This window comes from Mus pahari, chromosome 3 (genome assembly GCF_900095145.1).
Source record: "Mus pahari chromosome 3, PAHARI_EIJ_v1.1, whole genome shotgun sequence".
NCBI classification, from domain to species: Eukaryota; Metazoa; Chordata; class Mammalia; order Rodentia; family Muridae; genus Mus; species Mus pahari.
Genome location: NC_034592.1, coordinates 54,782,901 through 54,801,049, shown reverse-complemented (window position 1 = coordinate 54,801,049; position 18,149 = coordinate 54,782,901). Strand labels below are relative to the sequence as shown.

The 18,149-nt window shown below is 39.0% G+C and overlaps 1 protein-coding gene across 1 annotated transcript in view; it reads right to left on the bottom strand.

Annotated features, from left to right (window-relative positions):
- Window positions 1-1,952: 1,952 nt before the first annotated feature.
- LOC110317892 overlaps window positions 1,953-18,149 on the bottom strand; it is a 70,130-nt gene continuing 53,933 nt past the window's right edge. The window contains exons 12-23 of the mRNA XM_021192701.1: window positions 17,111-17,181; window positions 16,562-16,679; window positions 14,908-15,092; window positions 13,976-14,195; window positions 13,176-13,291; window positions 11,944-12,070; window positions 10,365-10,582; window positions 9,411-9,630; window positions 7,318-7,529; window positions 6,083-6,308; window positions 3,332-3,407; window positions 1,953-2,092 (exon numbers count right to left, since the gene is read on the bottom strand). Coding sequence (XP_021048360.1) covers window positions 1,953-2,092; window positions 3,332-3,407; window positions 6,083-6,308; window positions 7,318-7,529; window positions 9,411-9,630; window positions 10,365-10,582; window positions 11,944-12,070; window positions 13,176-13,291; window positions 13,976-14,195; window positions 14,908-15,092; window positions 16,562-16,679; window positions 17,111-17,181 — 1,929 coding nt within the window. The remainder of the gene's footprint in view (window positions 2,093-3,331; window positions 3,408-6,082; window positions 6,309-7,317; window positions 7,530-9,410; window positions 9,631-10,364; window positions 10,583-11,943; window positions 12,071-13,175; window positions 13,292-13,975; window positions 14,196-14,907; window positions 15,093-16,561; window positions 16,680-17,110; window positions 17,182-18,149) is intronic.

Genomic DNA, 18,149 nt, shown 5'->3' with positions numbered 1-18,149 from the left:
GTAGCTAACACTAAAGGGCTTTGAAATGCCGTATAGAAACCTACTACTGTGGGAGCTTTCAAAAACATATACATATACAAAAGGGGTTTGAATGGAGTTACCCTATAATGGGATGGGGGAAAAGCCTCATCAGACACAATTGGTCATCAAATAAAAAACCCACTGCCAGGTATGGATTCCTTGGTTTTGAGTCCTTAGTCAGTGAATTTCAAGGGTCCTCCCCAAAGCACTGCAGGCTGTTGTCATTGCCGTTGGTTATTTTCCAGAACTTGATGGTACCTTGTTGCTGAAGACACCATATATCTGACATACGCTCACAGGCTACAGAAAACTCAGGTTCATATTAACCTGGAAGCTTTGTCTCTATTGGTCAGCTTTCATGGTGCTGGGAGGTTCTGTGTATACTACTGGAGGAGAAAGGTCATCATCAGTATAATCCAGTGGTGAAACCTTTGAGTCACACTAACAAATGACTTGGCAACTTATGCCCACTGGTGTAGTAGTGGCAAAAGTGTTAAGGGAGCAACCAATCACTTTCTGTTCATAATATGGACACCGTTCCTGGTACTAATTAATTGAGCCAGAACCATGGCTGGTTAGGTTCCCCAAATGTCACAGAAGAAATTACTACTGTTATTCTGCTAAATCTACCCATTGTGGGGCAGTGAACTGTGCCACCAGACAGAAAATCTGGTAAGGTCAAGCGGATTCAGGAACCCTGGCAATTCTCATAATTGAGAATGGTGGGCGTTTAAATCTACTTCAGACCAGGTTCCTGTCCTGGAACATGTGACCACAACATCCCATGGAGAGGACTGTGACAGTCAGTCCTGTAGGGACAACACCTAAAGCTCTTCCACATGCAGATGAAGCATCCCTGACATCTCAGACCAAGCCAATAGAAAGCATCTGCCTTTAGATCCCAAGCCACCCCAAAATGTTTATAAGATCTTATCCACAAGAAATAAAGTGCCCGGGTTATTTCACCAAAGCTCGTCTGAGAGGGCCTCTCTGACTGAGCTGTAACACTCCAGGGGAGAGGATTCTCCCCTGAAGCTTTCAGTTGGACCTGGCCCAACCAGCTGGGTGCTCAAGCCTACTGCAGCCACTTCCTGCTTGGTAGCCCCGACCTTGGCCCCTAGCTGCACACTGCATCTAGCCCGGACTACCACTGACTCTGAGGCAGCCACAGTCATAGACCAGTATGTAGACCAGCAGGGCTTAGTCACAAACTGTCCCTCTAATTACTTACTTACCTTCAAACCCTTACATTAGTGCCTCTCTCGATCCTTATCAGAAAAGGTTCTTTTTGTAGTAGATAGCAATTAAACATAGTGGCTCGTCACTAGTCAGCATACAAAGAGTAAGGGACTGGGGAGTCTTCAGCTCCCAATGGGACATCTATATCACTGAGTCTCAGGAAGCATCATAGACCAGGAGGGGAAAAGACTGGAAGGGGCCAGATGTAGTGGATGCTTGCTGTGAAACAGCATTTGAAAGATACAGAAGTGCATTATGCAAATGCAAACATGATCTCACAGTGGCTGCTGCTGACAGCATTCACAGGATCTGCAAACAAACAAACAAACAAACCCCAAGCAAGCCCAAATCCCAGGTGAGCCTCATGAAGACCCACCCCTGTCTGAAGAGGTATTGGTAGTTCATGGCTACTGGGCTAGGAAGAATAAGATTTCCATAGGGATGTAGTCCCTGAAAGACTACCAGTACTCCATCATGGTTCCACATGCATGCACGCACAGGCAACACTCTGCGTACTCAGTGGGATACACTTACAAACTAAAGATTGGAAAAGCACATGAAGTTGTGGAGGAAAAGTCTTTGGGGGGGGGGAGGGCAGGGGTAGGGAAAGAACGGTATGCATGCATGGTTATTAAATACAATATTTAATTTGAAAATGATCAAAAGCCAATCAGCAAGTCTTAACATAGACGTTATAGTCTTTTATCATTTACATCCTGGATACGCAGCTCATAAATATCAACCCCTCCTTTCCACAAGAGACTAAGAGATATTTCTAGTACGTCATTGTTCTGACGATGTCTCAAATCTAAGTTCGTCATAGGGATTTGCACTGTAATACGAAACAAAACATGAGTGCGACTCAGATGATGCAAGTTTGCTGCTTGTTGTTTGCTGAGAAAGCAGGGCAAAAAACCCTGCTCATCCTTGCAACCATGCTAGAAAAGAACCTTCTTACCTGTGGAAGGACGGTAACTTTTCCCTGGGGTGTAGGAGCAACCCAGAATAAAATTACTTTTATACTGCCCAATTATTTAAACCCAAGCAAAATTTTGTCTTTTTTTTTCTATTTCAATTTCTTTTACTTGCCTATACAAAAGCATCAATTAGCCCAATCCTTAAACTCTTCAATTAAAAATGCCTTTAAACCAGGTACAATTTCTATAATAGTATTTATTTATTCAGGCAGTAAAACCACTGTTTCCAAGTGACACTGAATAGCTTCCATTCTATGAGGACTGGGTTGGGTCTTGGGTGGGGTAGAATTATCTTTTTCTATTTTATTTGCAGAATGCCGGCCCTTTGCTCCATGCATGGCCATCACAAGGGTTTGCAGAGAACTTTTATTCTCCAGAAGAACCCTGAGGGCACAGGCAGCGCCCACCTGATCCAGCTTCTCCTTTAGTACTGATTTCTCCATGACCTTGCCCTCAAGAGCCTGCGGGAGGTACAAGGGCTGCACAGGAGCCCTGGCCAACCACTTCCCTTGCCTGGTGCCCTTCGTTCACGTTGGCTTTCTGGACAGGGAAGGGACTAGGCAGGCAGAAGTCGAGGAAATGGTTGCCTGTCCCTCTGGGGCTATCACCTCTGCAGACTTTGCCTGCTCAGCAGTTCCGTTTGTTCCCTGGCACCTGCAGCAACCAGGAGTGGCCCTGTCTCCACCACTGGTCACATACAGGTCACCTCTTTAGGAGCCTTTCTTCAGTATTTCTTTGCCTGACAAGGTGTCCAGCAGTATGGGGGAACAGTGCTCAGGGAGAACGGAGAAGAGCTAGCTGCTCTTCTATGGACACAGGGATGGGGCGGGGAAGAACAGGGTAATCCAGGCCTGTTTTGCGCCCCCTTCTTCCTTCCCTATGGCAGCACAGCTCCTCACAAATAGAGGTGTAGAAGGATCAATAAATGGAGAATAACTAGAAACGTTCACATTTTCACATCTTTTATTTTATGTGTGCGGCAAAAATATTTAATGTATAATATCAGCAGATCGAAGGGAATGGAAGCCATTTATTATTTATGATAACCTATTTCAGAACTGATTAAGCTTAATTTGAGCATTTCAGAAATGTACCATCTTTGTCTTCTCTAGTAGTGGTCGTATAATTGGTGCCATGTCTGCAAAAATTCAAATAATATTTGTAAGACTTCTGTTAAACAAGAAATATTATTACAGGAGTGATACTCAGACAATGTGGCCTTTATTCATTGTGGGTAGGTAGGGTCAAGAGGTCGGTAGAAGCGGGGGTGGGGGTTTGTCACAAGAGATAAGGTATGCTTGGAAATGCTATATTGATACCAATATTTTCCATGTTAATTAAAAGCATGTAAAATTGGCAAAGGAAAATGTGACCTTTGAAAAATCCTTTTAGAGACCACCTCCACTTGGAGAATAGTTTGAAAGACATCACCTGAGTCAGATCAGATAAATGCAATTATGCTTAGAGGCATAGATTATTCGTGGAATGTTGCTAAGATCGCTTTGAGTAACAACTGCAATTAACATTTGCCTACTTTTTATACACCGTATTGTAGATGTGTCTTCATTATTCCAGTACGATTAGTCAACTCAACTCTTTATTCCAAATGTGTCACTTTATGACTCTTAGCAAAAATATGCCCTTAAAAATATAATCTGATATTTTACTTTAATGAATTAAAAAATTCAATTTTACTTTTAGAAAACTAATAATTTAATGTGTTCTGTGACCAATTTTCAAAACATTAAATACACAAAAGAAGAAACTATTATTGTCATAATGACAAATGACCTCTGTCATTTGTAATTCTGGGAAAATATTTAAAATATTGTGCCACCTGGATTCTAACCAAAGGTTTCAGCAATAAGTTTACTATGAGTAGTAACAGGAATACAGGCTGGAGGCACAAGCGAAACTTGAATTTTGTTGCTCTGTGACTCCCTCACATGGAAAACCCGAAGCAGGCTTTACCAGGAGCATTGACCCCTCCCGCTGACTGAGCACACCGTTCCACTTAGCTGTGAAGTGTTAAGGAGCTATTTGAACCACACTTTTAAAGGAGAAGAGAAAGAGAAGGGGTCTGGCACACACCCTGTCCCTAAGAACTAAACTTGGTGGCAGATTCAGTAGGCTCAAAGTCCCAATCAGAGTTAGGGCGAGACCTTCAAGTTCGCTCTTATTCTCCATTCCACCCTACTCTTGTCAAGTGTGTTGGTCTTTCTGCTTAATTAACAAACACGTCCATTTGCTTTGCTCTGGCTTTCTGGTTATTCCTGAAATTCTTTTCTATTGCATTAAGAACTGGTCGGAGGGAGCATGGGCTTCCTCTTGCTGCCTAGCAGCCATCTGCTTTCATCCCCTGCTGCTGCAACCAAAACAATGGAAGAAAATGTAGCTGCCTGATATCTAATCCATGTGTTAGTGTGTTTGTTTACTTTTCCCTTTTATGATATCCAGTTACAAAACTTATTAGGAAATTTTAGACTTTAAAGATGCCAGTTAGGGGAGAGAGTTGAGGCCCTAGTTCATGTGAGTCTACAGTATTTTCTGGGATCAAGAAGATCCTGAAAAATAGGGATCAATTTTTACTGATCAAAATGGCTATTTTAATAACAGTATATACAGAATTAAAAAACTAACTCTATTTATTTTTTAATAAATCACCCTAGATCAAAAGTTGTTCCAGTAGTAGATATTCATCTCAAACTGGGTCAAGCACTCTGTTTTCTTCTCTGCTTTCTGTGTGACCATTGCAACAGGTTTTGATACACAGACAGTGATGGAAACTTTAATAAAAAATAAAAATAAAAATTGTAGCAGCCCAGTAGTTGTGGCACATGCCTTTAATCCTAGCACTTGGGAGACAGAGGCAGGCAGATCTCTCTGATTCTGAGGCCAGCCTGGTCTACAGCTAGTCAGGGCTACACAGAGAAAGCCAAAACAAACCAAAACAAAAATTCTAGGAAATGTTAAATTCCCCTAAAATGACTATATCAATGTTTGCAGCATGAATATTTTTAAAAAGAAATAGTTGTAATTAAAAAAAAAAGCTTTCCATATGTTTAGGTACAAAAAACATTCCTATTTCAACTACAAAGGAAATGCAGATAGCATGGGATCACACATGAGACTGTGGATAGGAAAAATACAACTTGAGTTTTTAAGGAAGTAGCGATCAAAAGGAGTTATAGAACTATAATCTTAGCTCCAAATCCCCCATTTGAGGGCAAGGTACACAAAGTTGACGAACTGCACTTGGAAACATAATATCTGGCTTAAGAAAGTCCCCTTCATGATATTAAAGAGTGTACAGTAGTGATTACATTGAACCAAACCTGAAGTCAACATGTGGTAATTAAGTCAGAAATTAAGGGAATATTCTTAGCTTTCCTTGACTTTGTAGGTATAGACCCTTCATAAAATGCATTCCTCTCAGATTCCTTTAAACTTGAAACATTCACACAAGAGTAATCGTTTAGATGTCAAGCTTGGGGTGTTGGGGGAATACCCTGAACTTGAGCTAAACCAAAGTTAATTAGGAGCTTAGCCAATCAATCCCTTTTAAAGTCTTCCTGTGACCACAGAAAAAAATATTAAAATTAGTTTCCCTATAGTCTTTACAGAAAGTTCGGCATGCTTTAGTAGTCACATGTATTGATTCAAATTAAGAAAAAGATGTTTGCTGAAAGTGAATGCTCTGAGGATTTATAAATGTGTAAAATTGATTTTCTTTCTATTTTGACACACAAGTGTGATATTAAGATGTATAAATTACATCCCCAAATTAAAAGCAAGAGTTATAACAGACAAATGAAAGCATAATTAAAAGACGTAGCGCCACTGACCCGCCATAGGTAGCTATCCAGACTCTCCACAAAACGCCACGGCCTGGAGCTTGCCGTCGCGGCTTCTTTTTGCCTGAGACTTCTGCTGTGTTCCAAATTGATGTAGTGTTGTCCAGATCCAAACCCTGGAGCAGGGCTTGTCGGTGTGTACATGTCTGGCACAGAACTATAAGCCTCCATTTTATCAAAGTTCCTCCTCACGGACTCATCTTGCCTGTCCTTAGACCTGTGAAGATGCCAAAGTCAAACCTAAGTGTCTCATTTCCCCTTGAAGGACTCCATAAAAATGGGGTGGGGGGGGAGTAAATGACTTTTTCACCTAATAACATCTAAACATTGTAACTGTGTATGGTTGGGATTTAAAGTGGAACAGGAAAGAATTATATGCCTGGATTCCAAACTAAAAAGGAAACCAAACAAAGCAAGAAGTGGCTGTTGAAGTGGCTGTGGCTGATGTGTAGCGTTGCAGGTTTCTGTTGGAATGGCCCTACTCTAAGGTTTTTGATGGTGTGATTAGAAATACTTGTAATTTCCAAGGGACTGTGTAGATGATGTCCAGGATAACTCCTCCTTATAATCCAAGCTAAAGCAAACTGAAGCGGCTTCTGAGAGGGCTCGTCTCCCACTCAACAAGGCACCATGGGTGTGGCCTCCTTCCCAACGAGCATGGAACTGTTCTAACCACTTTTAAATTATGGTTTATCTTTACCTTCATGGTATCCTTCTCCTCAAGACTTCACATAGCGCAGAAAATCATAGGAAAACCCTCTGTCTGTACAGACCCTCTCGTGGGGACACCAAGTAACCCAGTTGAGAGTCAATTAACAAAGCATTGGAATGTGGCCCTGGTGTAGCTCTAGTACTACTAGACCCCTGAGCTCGGGTATCAAACTCAAACAGTAGCTAAACTATTCATTTAAAAACTCATGCTACATAAGAGATAGTTTAAGGGAATTGGGTGGAAAAGTGCCATGCAACCCGAACCTGGACAATAAGAGAAACTACTTTGGGCAAACTTTTTTTTTTTAATAGTTCACTTATAAACATTAGTTTCCCATAATTATATTCTCTAGCTTGATTTCACATCATAAAACCTATGAATGTCTTTCATTGATAATTATTTTTCAGACACAAATATATATACATATCATATACATCACATACATCTACATATATATGTGTATATACACACATATCTATATCTATCTCTATCTCTATCTATATCTATAGCTTACTTTAGTTGGTCATAAGTTAATGGCTTTGTCATCTCTATCCTTTCAGGATGTGGCTCCTCACAGCGTTTTGGTTCTGCCTTATATGAGGCTTGCTGAGTTACTTCTGGGTGTTTGGACTGCAGGGTTGAAAGTGTGGCTTTCTGTGGCTTTACGCATGAGGCATTATGATGTCCTACTTTGTCATAAGAAGTTTGCTGATTTTCTTCTCTTACCTGAAAAAGATTTAAAATATATATGTTTAAATTGTGCTAACAATACATGCCTGTGCTTGCTTTCTATAATTTCAGGCCAACGATTCTGAACATTTAAATATGTGAATAATACAGCTTAAAATCACTCTCATGTTATTGCCATAGAATTAGATATTTTTGAAAAAAAATTACAGAATGAGTGAAACACATGAAGAAAGAATAATTTAAATCAAAGTCACTTTCAAAATATGATACTCTCTGGACCTATAATATAAAGCCATATGTGCTTCAGAAAGACTGACCTGAAAGTCATAAAGGCCAATGGAGGAAAATGGTGTAAAAGCCGTGGGAAAGGGAACGGCAGTTACACGTAAGCTACAAGACAGTCGGCAGAGGGAGGATGGAGAAGGATCGCCTCCAGGAGCAACTGTTAACTGAGCTGGGATCAAAATGAACAGAAGCATCTCCTTAGGGACTGAGCTCCTTCCATCCTAACCAAGTCACCACAAGTGTGACCTGCCCTCTCTGTCCTGCACACAGCCCTCACAGTGAACAGGGACTGTCTTTGAACTTGTAAATTATAGTTTGTTGTATCCATAATAACTGATTATTTGATAGGGTTGAGTGGAAATGGGCATAATTTTCAAGGGTGAGAATTATATAAATTTTGACCAGAAGGCATTTCATAACAGTAGTTTGAAAACCTGTCACTCTTTAATAATTGTATTGTTTGGTTTTGTGTGTCAACTTGACACAAGCTAGAGTCATCAGAGAGGAAGGAATCTCAGTTGAGGAAATGCCTCCATGAGATCCAGCTGTAGAGCATTTTCTCAATTAGTGATCAATCAGGGAAGGCCCAGACCAGGGTGGGTGGAGCCATCCTTGGGCTAGTGGTCTTGAGTTCTATAAGAAAGCAGGCCAAGCAAGCCATGAGGAACATTTTAATAAGCAACACTCCTTCATGGCCTCTGCATCAGCTCCTGCCTCCAATTTTCTGTCCTGTTTGAGTTCCTGTCCTGACTTCCTTTGGTGATAAACGGCATAGAGTCATGAGACTGGATAGGAAGTGTAAGCAGAATAAACACTTTCCTCAATCTACAAGAACATAGAGGTGTTCCTACATGGGTGTCCTACCACCCTACTGCAAATCAAATTCCTCGCATCCAATAGCAACATACAGAGAAAGCAGACATGTTGGAAATAAGACTACATGGAATTCTAGCCTCCCGATCTAACTAATTTAATCAAATGTCAGTGGAGAAGGAAGGATCTGACCTTTTCAAGATTTTTCTCAAACTGGAGATTGTGAAATGTAATGACTATTGTTTAATCCACTAAATTTGGGTAAATTTAGTGGATTAAACAATAAAAAATTGAAATCAGTATGTGATAAATGAGACAGCCATTAAAGACATTTTTCTATTCTTTTTGGTTCAGCAAATATACAGATTTCATAAAAAGTATTCCCAGGGAAAAAATGTATTTCAGATTTCTTTATCTGTAGGCATTAGATACTCAATATGATGTCAACCTTGGGATGCTAGGGAAATATATTGAGACTACTATTAACCTGAGCCCTAACACCACCACTTAAAAATCAGAGCCAATACCTTACAAAGTTTACCTGTAATGACATGAGACAATGGTAGTTTTCTAAGATTTAATTTCCATATGCCTATAAAGATATGCATCATAATAAATATAAATACCTCATGACTCAAGAGACTGTTGTAAATGCAGTCTCCAAGGCATTTTAAAATGTATACAATTGGTTTCTTTATTAGCACAAAATTGTGAGATTAATTTAAGATAAATGAGTTAATTAAATCAACTCAGTATGCCACCCAGTTAAGAACACAATTGTATAAGGCGCCTGAAACTAAAGGAAACAGCACAACTCACCCTGCTTGGGAAGCTCAATGAATTCTCAAAGGTCTGTGGCCTCAAGGTTGTCCTCAAGGGTTCTCTTTGCAGGAAATTTCTGCTATACCCGAAACTGTTGTAGAGTCGTCCAGGTCTGAACTCTGGACCAGAGCTCATCATGCACGTGTTTGATGTAGAAGTATAAGCTTCCATTTTATTAAAGTTCCTCCTCATGGACCCATCTTGTCTGCCCTTAGACCTATGAAGATTCCCAAAGGCAAACATAGGTTTTATTGTTACCAAGGACCAGCCTCATCTTGGAGAGGGGTTTTGAGGAAGGGGTATCTGGGACATGAGAAAGAATGACTCAAAGTCAAATTGTGCGTTTCAAGCTGATGGTCTATGTTCTGCTAGAGACAGTTTTCCAGATAACACTCTACTGAGACAGCCCTCTCTTGCAATTCCAGAAACTCTCTGGGTAGCTGCTCTCTTGCAGATCAAAATCCCAGTCTCTCATTTACATATCAATTTAGCCATTACCCCAGGTTCCCATGTGACTATCCCATAAATCAGCATCCCATGACCCCCAGCATCCTGATTCTTTCAAAAAGACAGCAAACAAGTAATACAGTTGAAAGTCCATGCTAGAATGTGACCACCTGTGCAGAACTAGTACTATATATCTTGGTGCTTATGTTATCATACTCAGTTAACAGTTAAACTTTTAATTCATAAATTCATAGGTATTCTGATCTGCAATTTTACAAGAGTATAACTAAACGAAATGTACATTATGGAGATATTGTGTGGAAAAGCACCATGCAACCCAAACCTGGAAAATAATAGCAGCTATTTTTGAGTGAGCATATTTAAAATAAGTTCACTTAGTAAGATGTTGTTCCAAAATTATATTTTCTAGCTTGATTTCACACAATGGAATCTCATCAGTGACTTTCACTAGCCATTTTTTTCAGAGACAAATGACTGACTTGCCTTAGCTGTCCCTGGGGTGATGAATGTGTCATTGCTGCCCATTCTAGATAGGGATCCTTATACTCTTCCCGTTCAGCTATACAGAAGAAGGCTGGATGAGTTCTTTCTTCCGAGCGTTCAGATTCCAGATCTGTACATCTGAATTCCCATGGACTTATGCTCAAGGCATTGTGGTTCCCTGGAATGTTATCAAGAGTTTCTTGATCTTCTCTTATTATCTGAAAGACATTTAAAAGATACGTATTTTTAATTGTGATAACAATAAATACGATGTGTTTGATTCTTTTAGTTTTGGGCAGTCACTCTGAACGTTTAAATATGTGTACATTTGTGAATGTGTATTTGTGTTTGTGTGTGGAATTGTCAAAGTGAGCCTGGTGTACTGGCGGTAAGTCCTCCAGTGCTGATATATCTACTCAGCCCTAAATCACTATGTCAGTGCCCATGGAATTAGATATTTTGAAAAGGTCACGGGATGAATTTAAAGTGTTAATAATGAATAATTTTTATTAAAATCAAATTTCAGAGTATATTATACTATGGATTTAGAATATAACACTATAAGTACTTCAGGGGGCTCTTGTCAAATATCTGGTGGCCTTTAAAGCAACAACATAAGGAGATCAAGGCCACAGAAAAGCTGTCACAAAAACTGAGGGTGTGTGATTGTTGTTAAACAGCAGCTACAAGACAACCAGCAGAGGGAGGATGGAGAAGGATCACCTCTGAGAGGAACTGTTAACTGAGTTAGGATCAAAATGAACAGAAGCATCTCCTTAGGGACTGAGCTCCTTCCATCCTAACCAAGTCACCACAGGTGGGACCTGCCCTCTCTGTCCTGCACACAGCCCTCACAGTGAACAGGGAGTGTCTTGGAACTTGTAAATTATAGTTTGCTGCATCCATAATAACTGATTATTTGATAAAGATGTATGTAAATGAGACTTATTTCCGATGGTTGAGTTAGTACCATTTTTAGGACCTAATATAACAATAATTTGAGAACCTGTGATTCTGTAATATTCATTCTACAAATGTCATATGAAAAAAATCTCAAACAGACTCATGCCTAGTGGGCAGAGCCTTGTGGTTTCTTCTGGATCTGACCACTGCTACTGATTTGTTTGGTGTTTGCACAGTGTTCTGGACTGTTGGTACTAATTCATGTTTGGTGTTTTCCATGCTTGTGGAATGGAATGCTGAAAATGAAGATTGGAATCACCCCCAAAACTATTTCTAAACAGGCCCACAACCCCATTTCCTATTAACCTTTCTTTTCCCTTGCCTCTGGTGAGTGGGGGGATAAAAGGGGGGGTTGAAGAATCATGATTAAAATAGGTTTTGAAAAATCTAAGCCTACGATGTTGCTTGGTTTTGAAATATCAACTATGTTTTGAGACAAAAGAGAATCGATTGCTTGTTCTTTTTTTATAGAACATATATTTTTATAGAAAACTGACAAATTCTTCATTAATATCAATTTGGTAGTACTTTAAAAACATCTCACTTATTGTTCAAGCATTGGGGGGGTTTATTTACAAACTGACTCTTTTGGGTCCCCTAACTCATAGAAAAGTACCTCATGCTGTGGTTCATCAGTTGGAATGTTCTTTTCAAATTGCCTGGTGTTTGAAACTTCAGAGAAACTATGCTCTCTATTTTCATACACAGTTGATGTTTTTGTTCGTTTAAAACATTTTTTCCTTCTACAAGAATGTAAAGATTATATTAGTGACAACTTTTCCAGAGTAAACATAAAGAAAAAGTTATGTGCAAACACATAAAAATCAGTAAATTATGATTCTTACTTGTTCAAACTAACTATTGGAAAGCATTTAAAATTAAACTTCAAGTAAGTAATATAAAGGCATCTCTTAAGACACACAGCATGTAAATAGCTCACACTGGGGCCAAATGATGAATTAGTAGATATGGAACTTTTTGTGTAAGTCTCATGAACTGAATTCAGTCCCCAGAATCCACAAAAAGGGAAAGGGAAGGATGAAAACTAACATCATGGCATTGTTTTCCTACCATGAACACACACACACACACACACACACACACACATGAAAATACAAATGCCTTTATCCACATTATTTATCATCATTCTCTATATGCCTTCTATCTATCTATCTATCTATCTGTCTATCTATCTATCTATCCTCTGTCATCTATCATCTAGCTATTTGTCTGTCATCTATCTATATCTTACTATATGTCCATCTTTATATGTATCTATATCTACATTTGTTTATCTATATCTCTATTTATCTATATCTATCTTATCTATATATTTGTATAACTATCTATTGTTAGCCTTCCTTCTCTGCTCATTTATATCCAAGGAATCAACGAGGTCTTCATTGAAATATTGGAAAATACCAAATATGTACTGTGTCAGATCTTATTTCCTTTCTTTATGCACTAAACAATATAGTACTATGAATTCTGCCTAAAACTTGAATTATTATACATGGTACTATGGTTTCTCTCCACTGACTGACAGCAAGATCCAATTGCTGCAGATAACAGCCACCCAACTAATTGAGCTTGAAGAGACTGAGATTGACAGTTTGTGCATGTACAAAACTTCACACCCCTGTTCTAGAGTCTTTGGTATGGGAAGACACTTGGCAGGTTAACAAAAGAGAAACATAAATATTTCTGCCAGGTTTCCTCAAATCCATGCCCTCCTGATGCCAAGGGATGAGTAAGAGTATATGTATGGATTCTTATTTTGCTTTTTATACACGCACAGGGAAAGCAAAGAATGAATGCTTAAACAGATATGGAATGCTAAAGTCTCACAGCATTTTCTCCTTAGCTGATTCCAGACATTTCTTCTTCTCTTGATGCGGCTCAGATTGTGGAGACAGAATCGACTTGGTGAGTGCTTTATTGGAATCATCTTTGTCATCCGCAGGCTTTGAAAAGGTGGGAAGTTAGCTTTTAAAATTACACAACTTGTTTTGTCTGTGACCTCTTTCTCACAGGTTTAAGGAATCTAGGCAGATTCTCTAAATGTTGTAAATCATGGTAAATGATTCTCTAAATGCTGGTAATCAAGCACACAGATGCAATAGAGGGCTTTCCCTAAAACAACTCACATTGGTTGACATATTCCTCCTTTTATACTGCTGAAATTTACACAACAACATACAACTCTTTTTAACTTATGCCTGTTAATAATGATTTTTCTGGTTGTGGCTGCATTTCATGCTAGTCCTAGAAACACTCCACTTTTGGGCAATGCTTGCTCCTGACTGTGTTTTATGTGCAACTGGCTCTAAATGAAAGCACCATTACTAACAGCATGCATTTACACAGGAGTGTGCCTTTTCATTACTCTAGAAACACTAAACACGGCCAGAGCTATGGCTCTGCAGATAAGGGTATGTTTGACCAAGACTTCCCAACCCAGAGATAAGGGGCTTCCCCAAGTTGTCCTTTGTCGTCAACATGCTTGCTGCCCACCGCCCCACAAAACCCTAAATAATTAATAATGAAAAATTTTAAAATATTTTAAAAACTAAACAATTTACTATTTTGCACATCAATCGCACAGATTATATTACCCAGAGGGGGAAAAATTTAATAATACAACTAACCACATCTGGGTGGGCTGTGACGGACTGATTTGCAGGCTGTGGACCTGATGTGGAAGTCAACATGTTCTCTTGGGTAAAGAGGCTTCCCGATCTTCTATGAAAAGTTGCCTTGCAGGGACACTCAGAGGCAAATATGGAGCTCAGCAAGTTCAGTAACGCTGTGTTGTGCTGAGTCAGCACGGCAAACTGGGTCATGACCTCCTTCATCTTCCCTTCAGTCCTGTAAAGAGTGGGAAAGCAAGGAGTATCTCATTGCCCCCATCCCCCCAATCAACTCATTAGACATAGAACTTGGTTTATTTGCCTCCTATAAAGTATCACACATCAAAGAAGGAATTATTTGGAGTTATTTGGAAGCACCATGTGAAATATTTCATGTCATGTTAATATTTTTCTATGATTTGAGTGTGCCTTTGTGAAAAATAGAAATGTTTAAAACAACTGTTTGGGTCTAGGTTTTTCTCTAGTGGAAATGCTCAGGATCAGAATCAAGGCAAGTTGCCTAGCACGATATGATACCCAAAGGAAACATGCCAGTTGTCCTTGACACTCTGACTTTACGCTACTGTATGATAGAAAATATTCAAGTGCCCAATATTTATATTTTAGGGAGTGTGGACAAGCAAATTTGTAGCAGTATAGGTATATTAATGAGAAATCATCAACAAACTTATTGAAAAAAAATTCTAAGAAACCAAGATAAATATGAGACTACTAAGAGCAAGCACATGAGTACATATTATGCCAATAAAGGGAACATGCCCTTCTGGGTTTGCTTCCTGAAACTCAGTCCATTTGTCATCAGTGTTTTCAATGATTATATTTTCTAGTTAGTGTTTATATCCATGATACTATTTTTGATACAATACACTTTCTGAGAGATGATTAAGGAACTGAATTAATATTCTATATGACTCTTGGGCTTTACTCACTCCATCAACTTATGTGACTGATGAAGTTTGACATAGTTTTCCAGCACCATAACATTCTCACATGTTCGGGTCTTCATTTCAGAGAATTCCCTTTCCAGATGTTGAATTCTGAGTTCCAACTGGCTCATTACTGAAGTAGTATACATTTCTCTGAAAGCACTGAAGAAATCTCGTCCCGCTTGTGTCTGAAAAAAATTACAAAGTTTTGAGAAGAGATACTATTAAATAGTCATAATATAAATAACAGTGCATTATATTTCTGTAGTTCTAGCCAATAATTTAGCTGGAAGTTTAAATGTATGGAAAATAGTAGACTATAAAGAATTTACCATTCTTGTTTACTGCACTTAATCTAAATTATAAAAAAAAATGATTCATTATTGTGTGTGTGTATGCATTGATTTTAGCTGCTAAGTCTGAAAGAGATTTGAATATTTATTAATCAGTATATAATTATATATTTTCCTTTCTATGATAAGTGAAAAAAGCAGGATGATGAAATTATCTTCAGTACAGTCAGGGTTAAACCACAAGGCTGAGGAACTTGAGCATAGCTCTTTGTCTTACACGTGGTTATATGGGAAAAGCAGCAAGTCAAGCCACGATGCTTTTACATAGCACACAGCTTGCCTGTAAGACTTGCAAGTCCCAATGACCGTATTCCAACTAATGGAGCTTCTGCAGCTACAAGAAATCTCAGCCAGCAAAGGCCTTACCTCATGTGAGAGGAGACTATTTAACAGAGATGCTGTTTAATCTAGCTAGCACATGTAAGGAAACCAACTCATGGATGCAGTGACCCTACTGCACTGAAGACTCCGTAGTGGAGTATTGTGGTGTCCATTCCCATAAACAAATACATGAATGACTGCATTCTGCTCCTTTTGATTAACAGTTGGGTACCTTTCATTAGACATTTATGAATTAACATCCAAGAATTATATACACCAATCCTTGACAAGATTGGACTCTAAGGTCCTTGAAAGCTAATGAACAAAGTGAATTTAAACAAAGAAACCAAAAGTGCTCCCTGAATCTGTAGTACTAGGAAGTCTGTTTTCTGTTATAGCCCCACTTGGCATAGCAGCTGTATCTCCATTCCAACAACTATTAATTACTCTTTTAAGATTCCAAAAAGAAAAATACATTTCTTTGGAAACAATGCTGAATGGTAATTACTATCATTAAGTCTCCACAGTTGATATAATTAATTCTCCAGACTTACTGACAGTTCAGATCCCATGATAAATTGAGAATTAAACAGAGGGTTAAATTTCTTGGAAGATTTGTAAAACATAATGACACTCAAACAGGTTTCTGCACAGCAAGGTCCAGCCCATTTTTGTCAGAGTGGAAAAAAAAATGTAAAAATCAAAGTGTTTATCATTGAATGAAGAGAGTGAAACACAGGATATCTTAAGACTTTGGCTGAAAACAACTACAGTCTTTTCCGTTAGCATATTACTATCAGCATAGTTAATTATATGGGTTTTGTCAAGTTCTCTATAATGGAGAGGACTGGCACTAGTGGTTGTAATATAAACATCTTTATCCATAAGAATTCTGTTGGTGCCTACAATAGTCCTACATTCAATGACTAGATAAAGAAACTCTCAACTTCAGTGTGATAGGAATGAATAAAAGGCTGGCTTACCAGATGGTCAGTTCCTGCCAATGTCTTATCTTCACTTGTTAGTTTTCGCTCAAGCTGTTCTATGGTCTCATTTTGCTTTTTGATGATTTCTACTAACTTGGAAACTTCATGTTCAACCCTAAAAGGTAGGTATGTTTCCATTAATTACTCTGAGAGTTATGATCAAATTAGACAAAAAAAGAGACATTTGAATCTGAATCTGATTATATGTATTTCAGATGAAATGTCTGGAAAGTAGGTGATTTGATAAATGCATCTCATTTACATCTGAGTATGGTAGTTAATGTGAAGAATGGGGTGTGAACAACTAGACATTAGTTTTTCCTTGGTTTTGTTTGAGACTGACTCCAGGGTGTCAACCTTAAGCAATTCACATCCTCTACCTCCAAGCTGCTTCCAAAATCCTAAATACACATTGCAAATAATTCATGGGAGACATTTGTAGAGTTCTAAACAGATACACAAATCATTGTGTTTCTAGTATTGCGTGGTGGCTTATTTATATTATAAATATTCAAGTACACTCCTATGTACTGCTTTAAATCATACTTTTGCAGGTGTCCCTTTGTCATGCTGTCACCGTGTCCAGCCTCTGTCTCTGGATGCTGTGTTTCTTGCAACTAACAGAAAGAGAAAGACAAAACACATTAATCTGCTCATAGGCTCTCCAATGTGCTGAAATCTGACAGGAGGACAGCCAGACCCCACCGGGTCATTCTTATGTGTTTATGCTCTTCCTCCCTCGGAGTTGAATGAATTGTTTGTCCAACAGGGACCTTATGGCTTGCAAAGTCAGTCTTGCAAGGGAAAGCTAGTTGACCCTCATCTTTATCTTTGCTTTTCAATTTTAATTTTTTTTTTTTTTGAGTATCTCCCTATGTCAGTCCAAGCTCTGACCTTAACTCATTGGTTTCCTTGTGTCCACATCTCACACACTGAGGTCAGGCTGTGTATCTCATCAAACTTCGTGCTCAAAATAAAACCTTTTTAGAAATTCAGATTGACAAAGTTGGTGTTATAGGGAAAGCCAGAGGGTGTACTTGTGTTGAGCATTTCTATTTTTATAGTCAAAGCACCCCTTCATTAACTGTAATTTGAAACTGTCACACATAGGAATGACAGAGCTAAACCAGTGAAATACACCAATCTCTTGCTGGGTAACTGTGATGGTTTGTATATCCTTGGCCCAGGGAGTGGGACTATTTGGAGGTGTGGCCTTGTTGGAGTAGGTGTGTCACTGTGAGCATGGATTTTCATACCCTACTCCTAGCTGCCTGGAAGTCAATCTTCTACTACCAGTCTTCAGCTGAAGACGTTTAACTCTCAACTCTGCCTGCACCATGCCTGCTTGGATGCTGCCATGTTCCTGCCTTGATGATAATGGATCGAACCTCTGATCCTGTAAGCCAGCTCCAATTAAATGCTTTCCTTACAAGAGTTGCCTTTGGGGCTGGTGAGATGGCTCAGTGGGTAAGAGCACCTGGGTGCTCTTCTGAAGGTCCAGAGTTCAAATCCCAGCAACCACATGGTGGCTCACAACCATCCATAACAAGATCTGACGCCCTCTTCTGGAGTGTCTGAAGACAGC